General features: G+C 45.8%; 1 protein-coding gene across 14 annotated transcripts in view; it reads left to right on the top strand.

Moving 5' to 3' along the window:
* TRAK1 (trafficking kinesin protein 1) overlaps positions 1 to 15,181 on the top strand; it is a 210,898-nt gene that overhangs the window by 140,801 nt on the left and 54,916 nt on the right. The window contains exon 1 of one of the 14 annotated variants that reach the window (XM_031663450.1): positions 587 to 2,058. The exons of 12 other annotated variants lie outside the window; for them this stretch is intronic. In XM_031663450.1, coding sequence (XP_031519310.1) covers positions 1,947 to 2,058 — 112 coding nt within the window. In that variant the 5' untranslated portion in view covers positions 587 to 1,946. Of the gene's footprint in view, positions 1 to 586; positions 2,059 to 15,181 lie in introns of those variants that run through there. One more of the 14 variants, XM_031663460.1, reaches the window with a different exon arrangement.

The following is a 15,181-nucleotide window of genomic DNA, read 5'->3' as shown; positions in this document are numbered from 1 at the left end:
ATTCACAACACTTTATAGATGTGCCCACTGTCATCTGAATTGAATTAGTCTAATCCGATAAAGCTTATTGATATTAAAGAAACATTTTTTGAGTGTGTTTATATTTAAAGCTTATGCAGTACTTCAATATAGAATTTTGAACTCCCTGCCTGAATTTCTACACTTTCTTTTCTTTTCTTTTTTTTTTTTTTTACAAAGAACACATCTTTAACATGGTAAACTACAGCTCTCATTTTCAAGTTCTAAAAAATAAACTAGAGGGCCGCACACGGTGGCTCATGCCTGTAATGCCAGCACTTTGGGAGGCTGAGGCATGCGGATCATGAGGTCAGGAGATTGAGATCATCCTGGCTAACACAGTGAAACCCCATCTCTACTAAAAGTACAAAAAAAAAAAAAAAAAATTAGCCAGGCATGGTGGCGGGCACCTGTAGTCCTAGCTACTCGGGAGGCTGAGGCAGAAGAATGGTGTGAACCCGGGAGGTGGAGCTTGCAGTGAGCCGAGATTGCGCCACTGCACTCCAGCCTGGGTGACAGAGTGAGACTCTGTCTCAAAAAAAAAAAAAAAAAAAAATTAACTAGAGGATGTGTATGTCCTTAGACTTTTAAATAAAATCTTTATTACTCTGGTTTTCTATTTAGAGGCACTTGTATATGATCTCATATTAGTCTTTATGGAGGTAGTAATTCAATTTAGCTGATATTTTTAGCCACCTGAGCAGAATTTTTGGCCCTAAGGATTCAAAGATGAATGAGATGTAGTTCCCAAACTTGTGCAAAAAATTGTTTTATGAAGACCTTGCCTCGGCTAAAATCTTCTCTCTTGGCTACCTGGGGGAGGCAGCTGGTCAGAGAGGTTGGAATAGGTGTCCTGGTGTAGCTGTTAGGAGCAGGAGACCTGCACATTGTAGCTGGGAGATGGCTGAAGCACAGAGATTACAGAATGAACTGTGATTCTCTGAGATGCTAGTACCCGGGGCTGCCTTTCACTGGGTTTGACAGAAGAACCTGCCATTCTCACTGTTACAGGCAAAAGCAAACAGTACGGAGGAATTGATATCAAGGTATGCAATTAAACTGTGGCTTCTTTCTGCAGGCAGCTTTGCAGGCTATTAGGCTTTAGATTTTTTTCTTACCTTGTTCTAGTAATTAGAGAGATCTTTATAAATTTGGCTATGGAAACACAAATTTAGGGTAAGAGCAGGATTTTATGAAATGCCGATTGATAAAAAGAAAATGTAGGTTATTATCAAAGAAGGACTGGGATGAATTACGTTTAATGTGGTAATGGTCACTGCATTTTTTTTCCCCTTTTGCTGGAAATCAGAATGATCCCTTCCTTCCCCTGCTCAGCACTGTCAGGCAGTTGTCACAGTTAGATTGGTCTCCACATCTTAAGCCCGCCCACAGGAAGTCTCTCATCTGAGGGCGTTGGGCAATGCTTCAGCAGGACAACTCCTCCGCCAGTGCCCCACCTTTAGACAGGTGTGCCTGCTCAAGGCTTAGCTGGTGTTGCCCCATGCAGTTGCTGTGAGACTTCTAGGAAGCTACCGTTCCTCATTGCTGCTGGGGGAGGAAAGGTGGAGAGAGTCTGGAGGCCGAGAGCTTGCAGAGATCCTGTACCTGCCTGCAGGGCTTTCCTCTGAATCTCCTGCGCCTGGCAGGGCATTCCCACTCAGCCAAGTGCTTCACCCCGCCCCGCCCCTCCCCTCCTCCAGGCTCGTAGGAGCCACCCCCTTCCGGGTCCTGCCCGGGTGATGCTGGGCCAGGAGCTTTGTGTACACCCCTCCACTTCAGCTGAGCCAGGGCATGTCTGCAGCCCGGGCCAGGGTGCAGCGTGTGCCCTGGGGGCCCGGGCCTGCATGGCTCCTCTGGGTAGGGGGGTTGGAGGCACCCCCAAGGATGGTCCCTTAGGGTGATGTTTTGGCTTTGGGGTGACTTCAGCAATGTCCCTGAGAGACAAGGGCGGGGAAGAAGAATGTTTTGAATACGACTGCCAGGATGAAGAGAGGAAGCCCACCCACAGGCAGCATGACACTCAGGACCTCTTGGAAGAGGGTAAATTCTGTACTTGGCTCAGATTTGATCCTTTCCTTGTTAGTGTCTAAATAGGCTTCAGTGTTTTGCTGATTTCATAGCACTCTTTTTTTTTTTTTTAATTGAGGTATAAGTTAGAGATCTTATGCAAATGACTTAAAGGTGTCCTTGTAAGAGCCCCCGCCCCCTCACCCATAGAACAGCATTTCCAGCTCCTCAGGAAGTCCCTTGGTCCCTTTCTAGTTTACATCTACCTTCCCAGAAACAATTATTGTGACTTCTGTCACCTTAGATTTGTTTTGCCACTTCCCGATCTTTGTAATGGAATCAAACAGGGTGTATTCCTTTGTGTCTGGCTTCTGTTGCTTAACTAAGGTCTTTGAAATTCATCCTTGTTGTTGCAGATATCACTAATTGTGTGTTTTTTTTTGTTTGTTTTTGTTTTTAAAATTTGTGGCATTCCAGCATTCTGTTTTAAGAGATTCAGTTGTTATCTTGTGACTGTTTGGGTTTTGATAAGTTAAGGGACAAGAGACCAGTCTTATTAAATGAAGCATGTTTTTGTTCTGGCAGTGTTTTTTTTTTAAAACATTATTAATCACTTACCTGAAATAAGGATTTATTAAATCTTAGAAACATTTCAAAACGAATAGCCCAAGGCTGACATTGAAATCCAGGAGGCCCACTGCTGGCTGTCTTAAAGAGATGCTCCTTTGCAGGGAAAAGGGAGGATGTTAGGTAAAGATAGGCCCAGATGCTGGTGGGAGCTTTCTAGTTGGCCTTCCAGGGCTTTCAGCCACAGCCCAGAGAAAGGGGCTTTGGGGGCTGGTCAGGATGTGTAAACAGTGACTCCGTGGATGTTCTTTAGGTCCCTTGAGTAAAAACATTCAGAATACGTTTCAAACTTCTGCTTTAGGATGGTCTATTTTCCTGTCTCGGGATAACTTTTCTCTTTCCTTTCTTTTTTTTTTTTTGAGACAGGGTCTCATTCTGTTGCCCAGGCTGCAGTGCAGCAGTGTGATCCTGGCTCACTGCAGCCTTGACCTTCAGGGCTCAAGAGATCCTCCCACTTTAGCCTCCCTAGTAGTGAGTAGCTGGGCCCACAGGCACACACCAACTTGCCCAGCTAATTTTTAAAATTTTTTGGTAGAGACAGGATCTCACGAAGTTGCCCAGGCTGGAACTTCTGTTTTCAACATTATTTATAATCGACCATATACTGAAAATATTTTTCTTTTGAAGTTACTGTTCTAAAAATATTGTTAACACTTCCCCTCCAGGACATCTGCAAATATTTTATTGCAGGAAGGGAAGAAACTGGGAGAAGCCAGGAGAGGGTGAGGGACTCAATGCTGAGGCCTGCATTCTGGCTGGTGCCCTTCTGGCCTTGTCTTGAAGGAGATGGGGGAGGGGAGAGGGAGTGACAGGATTGAGGATTTGTTAGGTCCCTGGAAGGGATCAGGAGAAAGGTGTCCATCTGCCCTTGTAGAACTAGGGCTCCCCCAGATTTAGCTGGATTAGCTTCCTGCCCCTTTAATCTCTGCTGCTTTAAGTGCAGCCAGGGCCCTCATCACCTGGGAGCTTGCTAGAAATGCAGAATCTTAGGCCCCAGCCCAGACCCACTGAGTCAGCATCTGCCTTGTAACAAGATATCCAGGTGATGGGCATGCATGTTAAAGTATGAGATGAGCTGCTGCCTTAAAGCCTAGCAAGATTTTTTAAAAAACCAGTCATTGAACTGTATGATTCTAGATTAAAGGCTATAAAATATTCTGGAGAAGTATATATCCTAGTCAAGAGAGGAAAAAAATGTGTGTTGTGCCCATTTCATGTATATAATATATATAAATATGTGATGATAAATATACAATATATATAAAAAAGATTATAAATATATATTATATGTAAATATATGAAGAGCGACAGAGACTGTCTCTCTCTTTCTCTCTCTTCATATATTTTGTCAACTAAGTGAAATAACAGGCACTGGAACTTAGAGAAATCACAGCTTATTCTGAGCCAGGCTTGAGGACTTGAGCCCATGAACACAGGCTCAATATAGACCGAGACTGTGTCCTGAAGTAGACGGCTTGAGGCACAGTAGATATGCATTTTCTAGTAGGGGGAGACACGTTTTCTAATAGGGGGAGATGTGTGACACAGAAGGTGGGGGAAAAGGATAGTGAAGCAACAGTTCCTTTCCTGTAATTCTGTTTGGTGCACAGCGATGCTGTACATAAGATAAGGTAAATATACAGTTGAGCAGTAGGGAGAAAGTTTAGGTATCTTAAGGGTCTAGTGGAGGGTGACTGATTTCATCAATCCTGTCTTTTGTTCTACATCTGATAAACAGGTTTCTTACCAGTTCCTGTCAGCAAAATATTTGACAAACTCCATTTACCCAGGCAAGAGGTCAGCTTTAGTTTATAGGCCTAGGTCTTATTACCCTCCTGCTCATCTGCAGCCATCAGGGGCCACTGTTAAATTTTTCGTTAGAAATTTTCTTTTCCTGAAAATTTATGTAGATGCATGTATTAAATTTTTAAAAACCAAGAGCTAGATGATAATGATAGTGAATGTGTGCTTCCTAAGTACTTGGCACCATTTTAAGTACTTTATGTGGATTAATGCATTGAACTTTTAAAACATTTGAGGTCAAATACTGTTATTATTTTATAGGTTTAGGAGGAAATGTAAACAACTTGTATAAAGTCACACAGTGAGTTAAGTGGTCCCAGCCTATTTAGAATGACTGTGGAACTCTCTGCTCTTAACTATGATGCTAGCAGTTCTGAAAGTGGAGTCCCTGACCAGCAGCATCAGGATCACCCAGGAACTTGTTAGAAATGTACCTTCTTGGAGGCCAGTTGTGGTGGCTCACGCCTGTAATCCCAGTACTTTGGGATGCTGAGGTGGGTGGCTCACGAGGTCAGGAGTTCAAGACCAGCTTGGCCAAGATGGTGAAACCCTGTCATGGGTTTAATTAGCCAGGCATGATGGCAGTGCCTGTAATCCCAGCTACTGTGAAAGCTGAGGCAGGGAATTGCTTGAACCCGGGAGGCAGAGGTTTCAGTGAGCCGAGATCGCGCCACTGCATTCCAGTCTGGGTGATAGAGCAAGACTCCATCTCAAAAAAGAAAAAAAAGAAATGCACCTTCTTGGGTCCTATTCCAGACCTACTGAATCAGAAACTGGGGTGGGACCAAGCAAGCTGAGTTTCAACATGCCCTCTGGGTGATTCCAATGTACATTGTCCTGTGCTAATAATCCACATCTCATAGATAACAGTATATCTGCCTTATAATTGGATTCAAGGGAAGAGATTTTGCCTTGTATTTGTCATCTTATGATAGATAATTACTGTATATTCTCTCCTTCTCTTGTTTGTTTCTATCCAGTTTTCCTTCATACTCCAAGAAGTCATTTTTAGCAGTCCTGTAGGTGAGGTGTTAATAGTATTTTTAGAACAGTAACCTCAAAAGAAAAACACTGTTGCCAGCATGCTTCCTTTACTTTGTAAAATGAAACAAACTCACTTTCAAGGTTTGCTCCTGACATGAAAGAAGCAAGGCTGTGGTGCAGATCAGAAGGATAGCAACTTAGAAAGTTTGGTGTCATGGCCAGTTTTGCTGGAAACGTGTATCTTAGAGCAAGCTGGGCAGGACTCCATTTTTCTCTGTCATGGTCACACCACCCTTGTCTTGAGTTCACAGGAAGGCAGCCCCACATGTGGAGCAGAAATACTCTGTGAGTAGTGGAAATATGTGTGTGGATTTGGATCTGTGTTACGTGGATTTCGAGATGTTTCTACATTGTCAACTTGTCTAAAAGAGGTGCTTTTGGTTGAAATCTGTAAGATACAATTAGTATTTCAGTTGCTCTGATAATTATAGATACAGGATACATTTGTTGTTCTCTCCAGGTCACCTTGTGGGATACTAGGCACTTTTTCATGTCACTCATTTAATCTTTAAAACAGACTTTCAGGGAAACATTCTCATTCTGCAAGCAAAGCATCCGAGGCTCAGATAGTTTGCACTTGTGCAGAGTCTCCCAGCTGGAAGCACAGAGCTGGGTCTTCGCCCTGCCTTGTGGATTTCTGTGTTTCACCATGCACAGGCTCTAAGCTGACAAGAGTTCTAGGCCCTTCCCTTGTATTATCTCATTTAATCCTCTTATCCCATGAGGTGGGTGCTCCTGGGAGACCAGGCAGCAGGAGAGGGCTTGGCGTTCACTGTCTTCCCAGGGAGAGGAAATATCCAGGTCCTGTGTCTTCTGGCTACTGAAAACTTGCACAATGAGAAAGCAAAATTGATGTCAGGTGCTTAGTGGCATATTTAGAGGAAGGCTCTGCCTGCTTTTCGCAATCCCTCTCCTCGCTATGAGACTGAGAGGGCTGGACTGCATGAATGAAATAGTGAGTCCCGCCCTGTCTCAGTGCCTGGGCAGCTGCATGAGGAAAACACTGGTGTAAAGGGAAGTTTCATGGTCACTTCCTTGTGGCCTATTACCTGGCAAATTCCCAGTGCTCTTTTTCTTTTTCTTAAATGAAATGCATCAAGGAGCCTGACTTACTAATTTCTTCTCATCGGGGTACTTCCAAATCTATTACCCATTTGCAAAGTGAATCACTAAATTTCTGGCAAATGGTATTCGGGATTGCTCAGAAGGCATGATTTGGATAGAGATGCACAATGATCGGGAGTTTGCTGGGTGTTCTCATGACCAGGTTTAGGTTCCCCTAGAACACGGGCTGCAGGAGAGAGAATGCATCCCTCTTTCCTTAGGGATGGCTGCTAAGAGTATGTGAGTGGGCAGAGTCAGTCTCCTGCACAAAGGGCAGTTTTTAGGTGTTGAACACTAACCAGACGTGATCATCTGGAAAAACAGGGGTGAAAAAAATGCCAGTCAGTGGTGGGAACCCAGAGCCTCCCGTGTCTATGTCCAGTGGCTGCACCTGCTGGCCTTTCAAATTCTCCATCTGGTTCCCAGACGAAGCTGGAGATTCAGCACAGATAGAGCACATTTCTCCAGCTTGGGAGAGCATTCCTGGGCTGCAGAGAAAGGACTGGGCACCGTGGGGAATAACTGGATCCAGGAGTGCTGTGTCCCGCAGGTGGTTGTGATGTATCAGGCTTTTGTGGGCTGTGGAGTTGGGAACGTCAGCCCCAGAGAAGGGGCCCGAGTCCTGGCCCTTTGTTAATGTAGTGTCACCAGCAGCACTTGAGGGTGCTGTGCACAACTTTCCCGATGTGTCAGCGTTGAACGAGGAACTGACCTGGCGCATCAGTACCTACTGCAGCACTGTTACAAAGGTCTCTTGGTTCATGGTTTTCATTGTCCTTATCTCCACTTGGGGTTTGGTTCTCAGTATCCATGGCTGCCCCACGGAGGCCTCCTTTGGGGTCACTCTGGGTGGCTCTCCTAATAGAGGGGTACCAGCCCTCACTCTTGGCGCCTCTTCAGCCTTGGCATCCACTCTGGCGACACTTGAGGAGCCCTTCAGCCCGCCACTGCATTGCGGGAGCCCCTCTCTGGGCTGGCAGAAGCCGGAGCCGGCTCCCTCTGCTTGCGGGGAGGTGTGGAGGGAGAGGCGCGGGCAGGAACGGGGTGGGGGCGCTCACAGACCAGCGCGAGTTCTTGCGGGTGCAGGCGCCGGCTTGGCGGGCCCCACACTTGGAGCGGCCGGCTGGCGCTGCCAGCCCAGGGCAGTGAGGGGCTTAGCACCCTTGCCCGCAGCTGTGGAGGTTGTGCCGGGTACCCTCAGCACTGCCGGCCGGCCGGCATGCACCACACTCGAACTCTCACAGGGCCTCAGCCGCCTCCCCACGGGGGAGGGCTTGGGACCTGCAGCCCGCCATGTCCAAGCCCCGCGACTCACGGTGGGCTTATGCGAGGCCCGAGCCTCCTGGATGAGTGCCGCCCTGCGCTGCGGCGCCTGGCCCCATTGACCACCCAAGGGCTGAGGAGTGTGGGTGCACTGCGTGGGACTGGCGGGCAGCTCTGCTTGCAGCCCCTGTGCGGGATACACTAGGTGAAGCCAGCTGGGCTCCTAGGTCTAGTAGGGACTTGGAGAACCTTTATGTCTAGATAAGGGATTGTAAATACACTAATCAGCACTCTGTGTCTAGCTCAGGGTTTGTAAATACACCAATCAGTACTCTGTATCTTGCTAACCTAGTGGGGACTTGGAGAACTTTTCTGTCTAGCACTCTGTGTCTAGCTAAAGGATTGTAAACGCACCAATCAGCACTCTGTGTCTAGCTCAGGGATTGTAAATACACCAATCAGCACCCTGTGTCTAGCTCAAGGTTTGTAAATACACCAATCAGTACTCTGTATCTAGCTAACCTAGTGGGGACTTGGAGAACTTTTCTGTCTAGCGCTCTGTCTAGCTAAAGGGTTGTAAACGCACCATTCAGCACTCTGTGTCTAGCTCAGGGATTGTAAACGCACCAATCAGCACTTTGTCAAAATGGACCAATCAGCAGGATGTGGGTGGGGTCAGCTAAGGGAATAAAAGCAGGCTGCCTGAGCCAGCCAGTGGCAACCCTCCTGCGATCCCCTTCCACACTGTGGAACCTTTGTTCTTTCACTCTTTGCAATAAATCTTGCTGCTGCTCACTCTTTGGGTCCACACTGCCTTTATGAGCTGTAACACTCACCGGGAAGGTCTGCAGCTTCACTCTTGAGGCCAGCGAGACTATGAACCCACCGGGAGAAATGAACAACTCCAGACACGCTGCCTTAAGAGCTGTACACTCACCGCGAAGGTCTGCAGCTTCACTCCTGAAGCCAGCGAGACCACGAACCCACCAGAAGGAAGAAGCTCCAGACGCATCTGAACATCTGAAGGAACAAACTCCGGACACACCGTCTTTAAGAACTGTTACACTCTCCGTGAGGGTCCGCGGCTTCATACTTGAAGTCAGCGAGACCAAGAACCCACCAATTCCAGACACACCAGCATCACCCTAAGGCTGACCATGAACAAAGAGCCTACTCACGATCTCTGTATTTTGGGGTTCTTTTGCAACTCTGCCCACTTCTGGGGCCTGTCCCGTGTCCCTCTGCCCTCCTCAGCTTTCTTTTATCATCTGAGCTGCCTAGCAGCATCTCTCACCTGACACTTCCTGTTTGCTCCTCTGTGTTATGCCAGTTTATGCACGTGCCCTACCTTCTCAACTAGGTCAGGAATTCTTCGAGGGTAGGATTCATTTATTTACTCAACAGACATTGAGAGCTCCAACTTGGGGGTTAGATCAGGCCCTTCCATAATAGCTCTGTGGTCTTGGGCAGTTTCTTTATGTCTAAAATGGGACAATTGTAATACCTTCCTCATAGGATGGATGTAAACGTTAAAGGAGGTTACATACAGACAACTCTTAACAGAGTGCCAGGCTCATGGTGAGGGTGCCAGAGCAAGCCATTTGGTTATTGCCTCATTAAATGTCTCATTGATAAATGGCCACTGTAGATCAACACTGGGTGTTCCAGTCTGGGGCGGGGTGGATGATTACAGCATCTAGCAAACCTGCTCCAAGTCCATGGTTGTGTCTTTCTCGACCTTGGACGAGCCACTTGTCTTTCTCGACCTTGGACGAGCCACTGGCCTTTCTGCCTGGTTAAATGAGGCTCATATGTATGTTGTGGGCTTCTTCTGAGTTTTAAGTGAAATAATACTTGTAAAATGTCTGGGGAAGGAGTTGGCACATTGTAGATACTCAGTAGTTGTATACTCATTTCATTTATTCTTCTCTTCTTCTTAAATAACTTGTATTGGTGTCCTGCTCTTAGCCTACAAGGCAAGGGAAAGTGAGCCAGTAGAATTGTCACACTTCAACTTCAGTTAATAGTGATACTGATAAGCAATAAAAGGAAGCCAGAGCTGTGCTGTTTTGGTCTCTGTCCTTGGCAAGTGACACCATGCTCTTGCCTCCCAGTGCAGAGACCAGGCACTACACAGACATGCATAATGGCTGTACAGACCGTTGTTCGTACAGCTCTGGGTTGGTCTCTGCCCCCACTACTGTCCTGGCCACAAAGCTCCCTGCAAAAACGAAGTGACTCAAAGAGACAAGGAGATGGGGAGTTGCTAAGACAGATGCATTAAAAGGATGGCATCAATTAAGTGGCTGTGGTCCTAGGCCAAAAGCAAATGAGCAAACTGCTACCGCTTCTCCCAAGTAAGAGGCGCTGGCTTACCACACCCCCTCAGGCCTGTCTGGTGTTCAGATGACTTGTGGCCCGGACAGACCCACCAGGACTCATGCTCATCTTGAGGGCATGCGCTGTGCACCAGGGCTTTGTTTGCACCCCTCTCTGGGGTGTCGGTTAGAAATGAGCTGTTCTTTGCAAGTAGAACAGCGTTTGGTTCTGTTTTGTTTTTTTTTCTTTGAGTATCAACTGTGTGTCTGGCCCAAAATGAGAAAGACTCAGCTGCCTTCGTGTGACCTAAACAGCCCAGGTGGGAAGGGACATTTGTAAGCATTTGTTGGGTTTGTTCTGCCTGCCCTGCTGTAACCATTTTTGACATGAGGACACTGAGATAAGAATAAAAAGAAATGGTTCTTTTTTTTTATTGTAACTGCTGAAAAATGAGCATTGTTTTTCATTACCAAGTACTGTGGGCCCTTACCCTGTTCCAGTGGCCCCTTCAAAGTCTTCATCAAAATAGCTACATTTTGTTTTGTTTTTAAAAGCAAGTAATGGGCCGGGTGCGGTGGCTCTCGCCTGTAATCCCAGCACTTTGGGAGGCCGAGGCGGGCGGATCAAGAGGTCAGGAGATCGAGACCATCCTGGCTAACAAGGTGAAACCCCGTCTCTACTAAAAATACAAAAAATTAGCCAGGCATGGTGGCGAGCACCTCTGGTCCCAGCTACTCGGGAGGCTGAGGCAGGAGAATGGCATGAACCCGGGAGGCAGAGCTTGCAGTGAGCTAAGATCGTGCCATTGTACTCCAGCCTGGGCAACAGAGCGAGACTCTGTCTCAAAAAAAAAAAAAAAAAAAACCCAGAAAGCAAAACCAAGTAATGTGTGTCTTAGGGCTTAGTAGTTAATTCACTAGGACTATTTGATCAAGTCTAAATTATTCTGAAGATAAGTATTGAGGGTCAACAGGAGGAAAGTGAGGGACTTGGCCAAGCCTTCAAGGAGGTGGCTATAACTTGGGAGAGGATAGAAGAGGTTTGTGCCTAGGAAAAGGGTTCAAAGTCAAATTCTTCTCAGTTATGGCTGTATCATGAAATTATTTCTGCAATCTGACTAAATTTTATTTAATAACAATTTTCTAATTTTAAAATAGTCTAGTCTAAGTGGGGCAGATTAGTACCTTTATGTGCTGTTTATCAGTGCTAGTTTCTTAGTGGGTGATTTGCTATTTCTAAACAATTTTGTTATCTGACAACATCCATTGTGACCCAAGGAAGTCCAAGTCAAGGGTTGAGACAATACAATAATGTTTTTACATGATCACGTAACAGGGAAGTGGCTGAAATATGGCATGGTTCGGGGATGCTTGCTTGAGTGTTATTTATTTGATAACTTAAATATCACCCATTTTAACCAGACAATTCAAAGATTTTCATTAAATTCACTGAATTGTGCAACCATCACCATAATTCAGTTTTAGAACTTTGCATTCCCCCAGCAAAGATCCTTTGTGCCTGTTTACAGTTAGCTCCCATTTCCCACTTGCAATCCTAGGCAACCACTAATCTGCTTTCTTTTTTTTTTTTTTTTTGAGACAGAGTCTTCACTCTGTTACCCAGGCTGGAGTGCAGTGGCACAATCTCAGCTCACTGCAACCTCCACCTCCAGGGCTCAGGTGATCCTCCCACCTCAGCCTCCTGAGTAGCTAGGACTATAGGCATGCCACCACGTCTGGCTAATGTTTTTGTTTTTTTGTAGAGATGGTGTTTTGCTATATTGTCCGGGCTGGTCTCAAACTCCTGGGCTCAAATGATCTACTTTTTTCTATTATTGTTATTTTTTTGAGATGGAGTCTCACTCTGTCATCTAGGCTGGAGTGCAGTGGCAGGCTCTCAGCTCACTGCAACCTCTGCCTCCCAGGTTCAAGCGATTCTCCTGCATCGGCCTCCTGAGTAGCTGCAATTACAGTCACGTGCCACCATGCCTGGCTAATTTTTATATTTTTAGTAGAGACGAGGTTTCACCATGTTGGCCAGGCTGATCTCGAACTCCTGACCTCAGGTGATCTACCCACCTTGGCCTCCCAAAGTGCTGAGATTACAGGCATGAGCCACGGTGCCCGGCAAAGTGATCTACTTTTTATCTCTGTAATTTGCCTTTTCCTATACATTATATGAATGGAATCATACAATATGTGATTTTTTTTTCTGAGCATAAAGATTTTGGGGTTCATGCTATAGCATGCACGAACTTCATTCCTTTTTATGGCTCAGTAATATTCCATTGTATGGACATACCTGTTGTGTTATTCATTCACCAATTGATGGACTTTTTTGGCTATAATGAATGACGCTGCTATGAATGCTTATATTCATATGTTTATGTGTGCATATATGGTTCCATTTATCTTGAGTAGATACTTAGGAGACTTTAACAAGTCTTCTTGACCTTAGGCAATTCACCTGACTTCTCAGAGCCTCAGTTTCCCTGTCATATAAGATCTGGGGATACAGCTACTAGGGAGGCTGAGGCAGGAGAATCACTTGAACCTGGGAGGTGGAGGTTGCAATGAGCCGAGATTGCGCCATTGCACTCCAGCCTGGGCAACAGGAGTAAAACTCCATCTCAAAAAGAAAAAAAAAAAAAAAAAAAAAGTGGGGATAAAAGTGTAAGTTACTCAGCACTGTATCTGGCAGAGATAAGAGGGCATCGCTGCTGTAAGCTGAGTCACAACAGCCATTTGAAGATGTTCCTCTCATCAGAAGTGCTTTGCCAAATCAGCCTGGTCTAGGTGTCTGGGCAAACTGTAAAAACTACAGATTTTACAAAAGTGGGCAGAAGAACTGACACTTGGATAGGGTGTCAGCTACAGGGAGGCACCTTCTTTTTGAAAAGCCTGTGGGAAGAGCAGGAAATTCCCAGATGGAGAAGTGAGAGAAAGACAGTCCTTACAAGTGCCAGGCCAGACATCTGAGAGTGGCATCACTGGGTGTGGAGGAGCTATGGTGAAGAGTGAGCTTGGGTGGCAGGGGAGGAGGCGGGAGGGTTGGGCTGGGCCAGGTAGGGATGGTTCCTGTATGTCCTGTGTGTTGAGGCTGCTGCTTGTAAGAGCTGGGGAAGATTATTAAGCAGAGCAGGGACTAATTAAGTTCAAAAGCTACAAACTTTTAACAAACCTTTAAAGGACATCTGTTTTGTAATGCCTGGAAACGTGGATGACTGGTGACTCATTAAGAATTTTATGGAAAGCTTTTTTGCTCCCAGGTTCTGGGACCCCAGGTTGGCTCCCAGGCTCTGAACCTCCATCCCCTGCCCCTGTGAACAGTACAGACAGTAAATCCTTATTAAGTTTACTTCCTGGGGCATCAGGAGCCAGATGTAGTGTTGCTTTTTCATCCTGACAACTGCTGCTGCTATCAAAAGCGAGAGGTAATCAACTGGTTTGTGGACCATTCTTTTCTTTGACACTTAAGTACCAGCTCTGTTTCAACTGGGTATATGAGAATTGCTGGGGTATGTGTCTACTTTGAATGTTTATTCAGTCCCTTTGCAGGTTTTATAATGAAAATTATAGAAAATTTACTTTTAAAAACACTGATGCTTAGGTATAGAAGATAGGAGGAAAAATTATTGAGGGGAGGATGGAGCTCAGTTTCTTGATAAAACTTTGGGAAACACTGTTTTAATTAAAGAAATGACCTGTAAGTAAGGCAGAAGGCAGACAGCCCAAAATGCAAATGTATCAGGCCGTCTTGAATATCTTTTCTACTTGTGGCTACTTGGTCTTTGAGTTATAAGTGTCTTCTTGAGGGTTTGGGAGGTTTTTCTTTTTATAGACATACACACGCATACACACATATGTACATGTGTGTGTAAAATGTTTATTCACGCCAGAGATACATAGAGCTGACATCAGAGGGAGGAATGTTACCAGAATTAGGTTCTGGGGTTTTGCTATATTGTATAATATAGCAATATAGCTATATATTGCTATATATAGCCATATATATGTATATTTTATTCTAAAACCATTATGAGAACCTTTTCCTTCAAAATACATGAATGGGAAGTGATGATTTCTAACTATATTTTCTTAAAGAAGACTGATAAGACCAAAATGTCAAGAAAGCTTTTATCAAGCCTGTTAATTTGACACACAACATAGAGACACAGGGTCCCTTGGGGAGGGCAGGTTGCTGTGATGGAACTGTAGCGATTCTCCCCACCCACCCCTCGGCTTAGGCCTCTGGGTTCTGCCTTGTGCCTGGGTCTCAGATCTTACCTGCTGCAGTCCCACCGCTCCCTGAACTTGGCTCCTCCCGACTTCTCCCAGCTCATTCGGAAGCCCTGGACAGTGTCAAGATAGAAACGTCAGTGCCACACCACCTTTGTTTTCTTCCCATGGGGTTTTCCTTGGGATCTTTAATTCCGGTCACTCCTGAGCTTCCCACTGGGCAGATCTCCTTGGCAGCAGGCAGGGACATGTTTCTGTTCTCTTCTGGGCCTGCACACTGTATGTTCGGGGTTTCTCTTCTGGGCCTGCACACTGTATGTTTGGGGTTTCTCTTCTGGGCCTGCACACTGTATGTTCGGGGTTTCTCTTCTGGGCCTGCACACTGTATGTTTGGGGTTTTTTTGGCTGGCATCTCCTGGATGCTGGAAGATGGGTGCCAACGTTTATTCTTAAAATTGTTTTAAGCATGGTTTAATTTAGCATAAAAGCTGCTTTACTGGTTTTCAGACTAAGGCACTCCATGGAACTCACCCCACCTCCATCCCCTCTCTCCGTCCCCATTAGCTGTGACAGCCCAATCATACGTCTCCCTCCCTCTGATCAGCCAGCCCAGGACTCCTTGTTTGAAGTTGGCTTCATAATTCCTTACTTTACTTGCCATCCCAAGAAGAAGGACTTGAATCTCCTCTTATCTCAAAGTGGATTCTCCCAAACCAAAATCTCCCTCCTTCATCTCCTCGGAGGGTGTTTCTGTCAGG

This window comes from Papio anubis, chromosome 2, assembly GCF_008728515.1.
Source record: "Papio anubis isolate 15944 chromosome 2, Panubis1.0, whole genome shotgun sequence".
Taxonomy (NCBI): Eukaryota; Metazoa; Chordata; class Mammalia; order Primates; family Cercopithecidae; genus Papio; species Papio anubis.
Note: the sequence above shows the minus strand (reverse complement) of the source record. Positions and strands in the feature narration are given on the sequence as shown.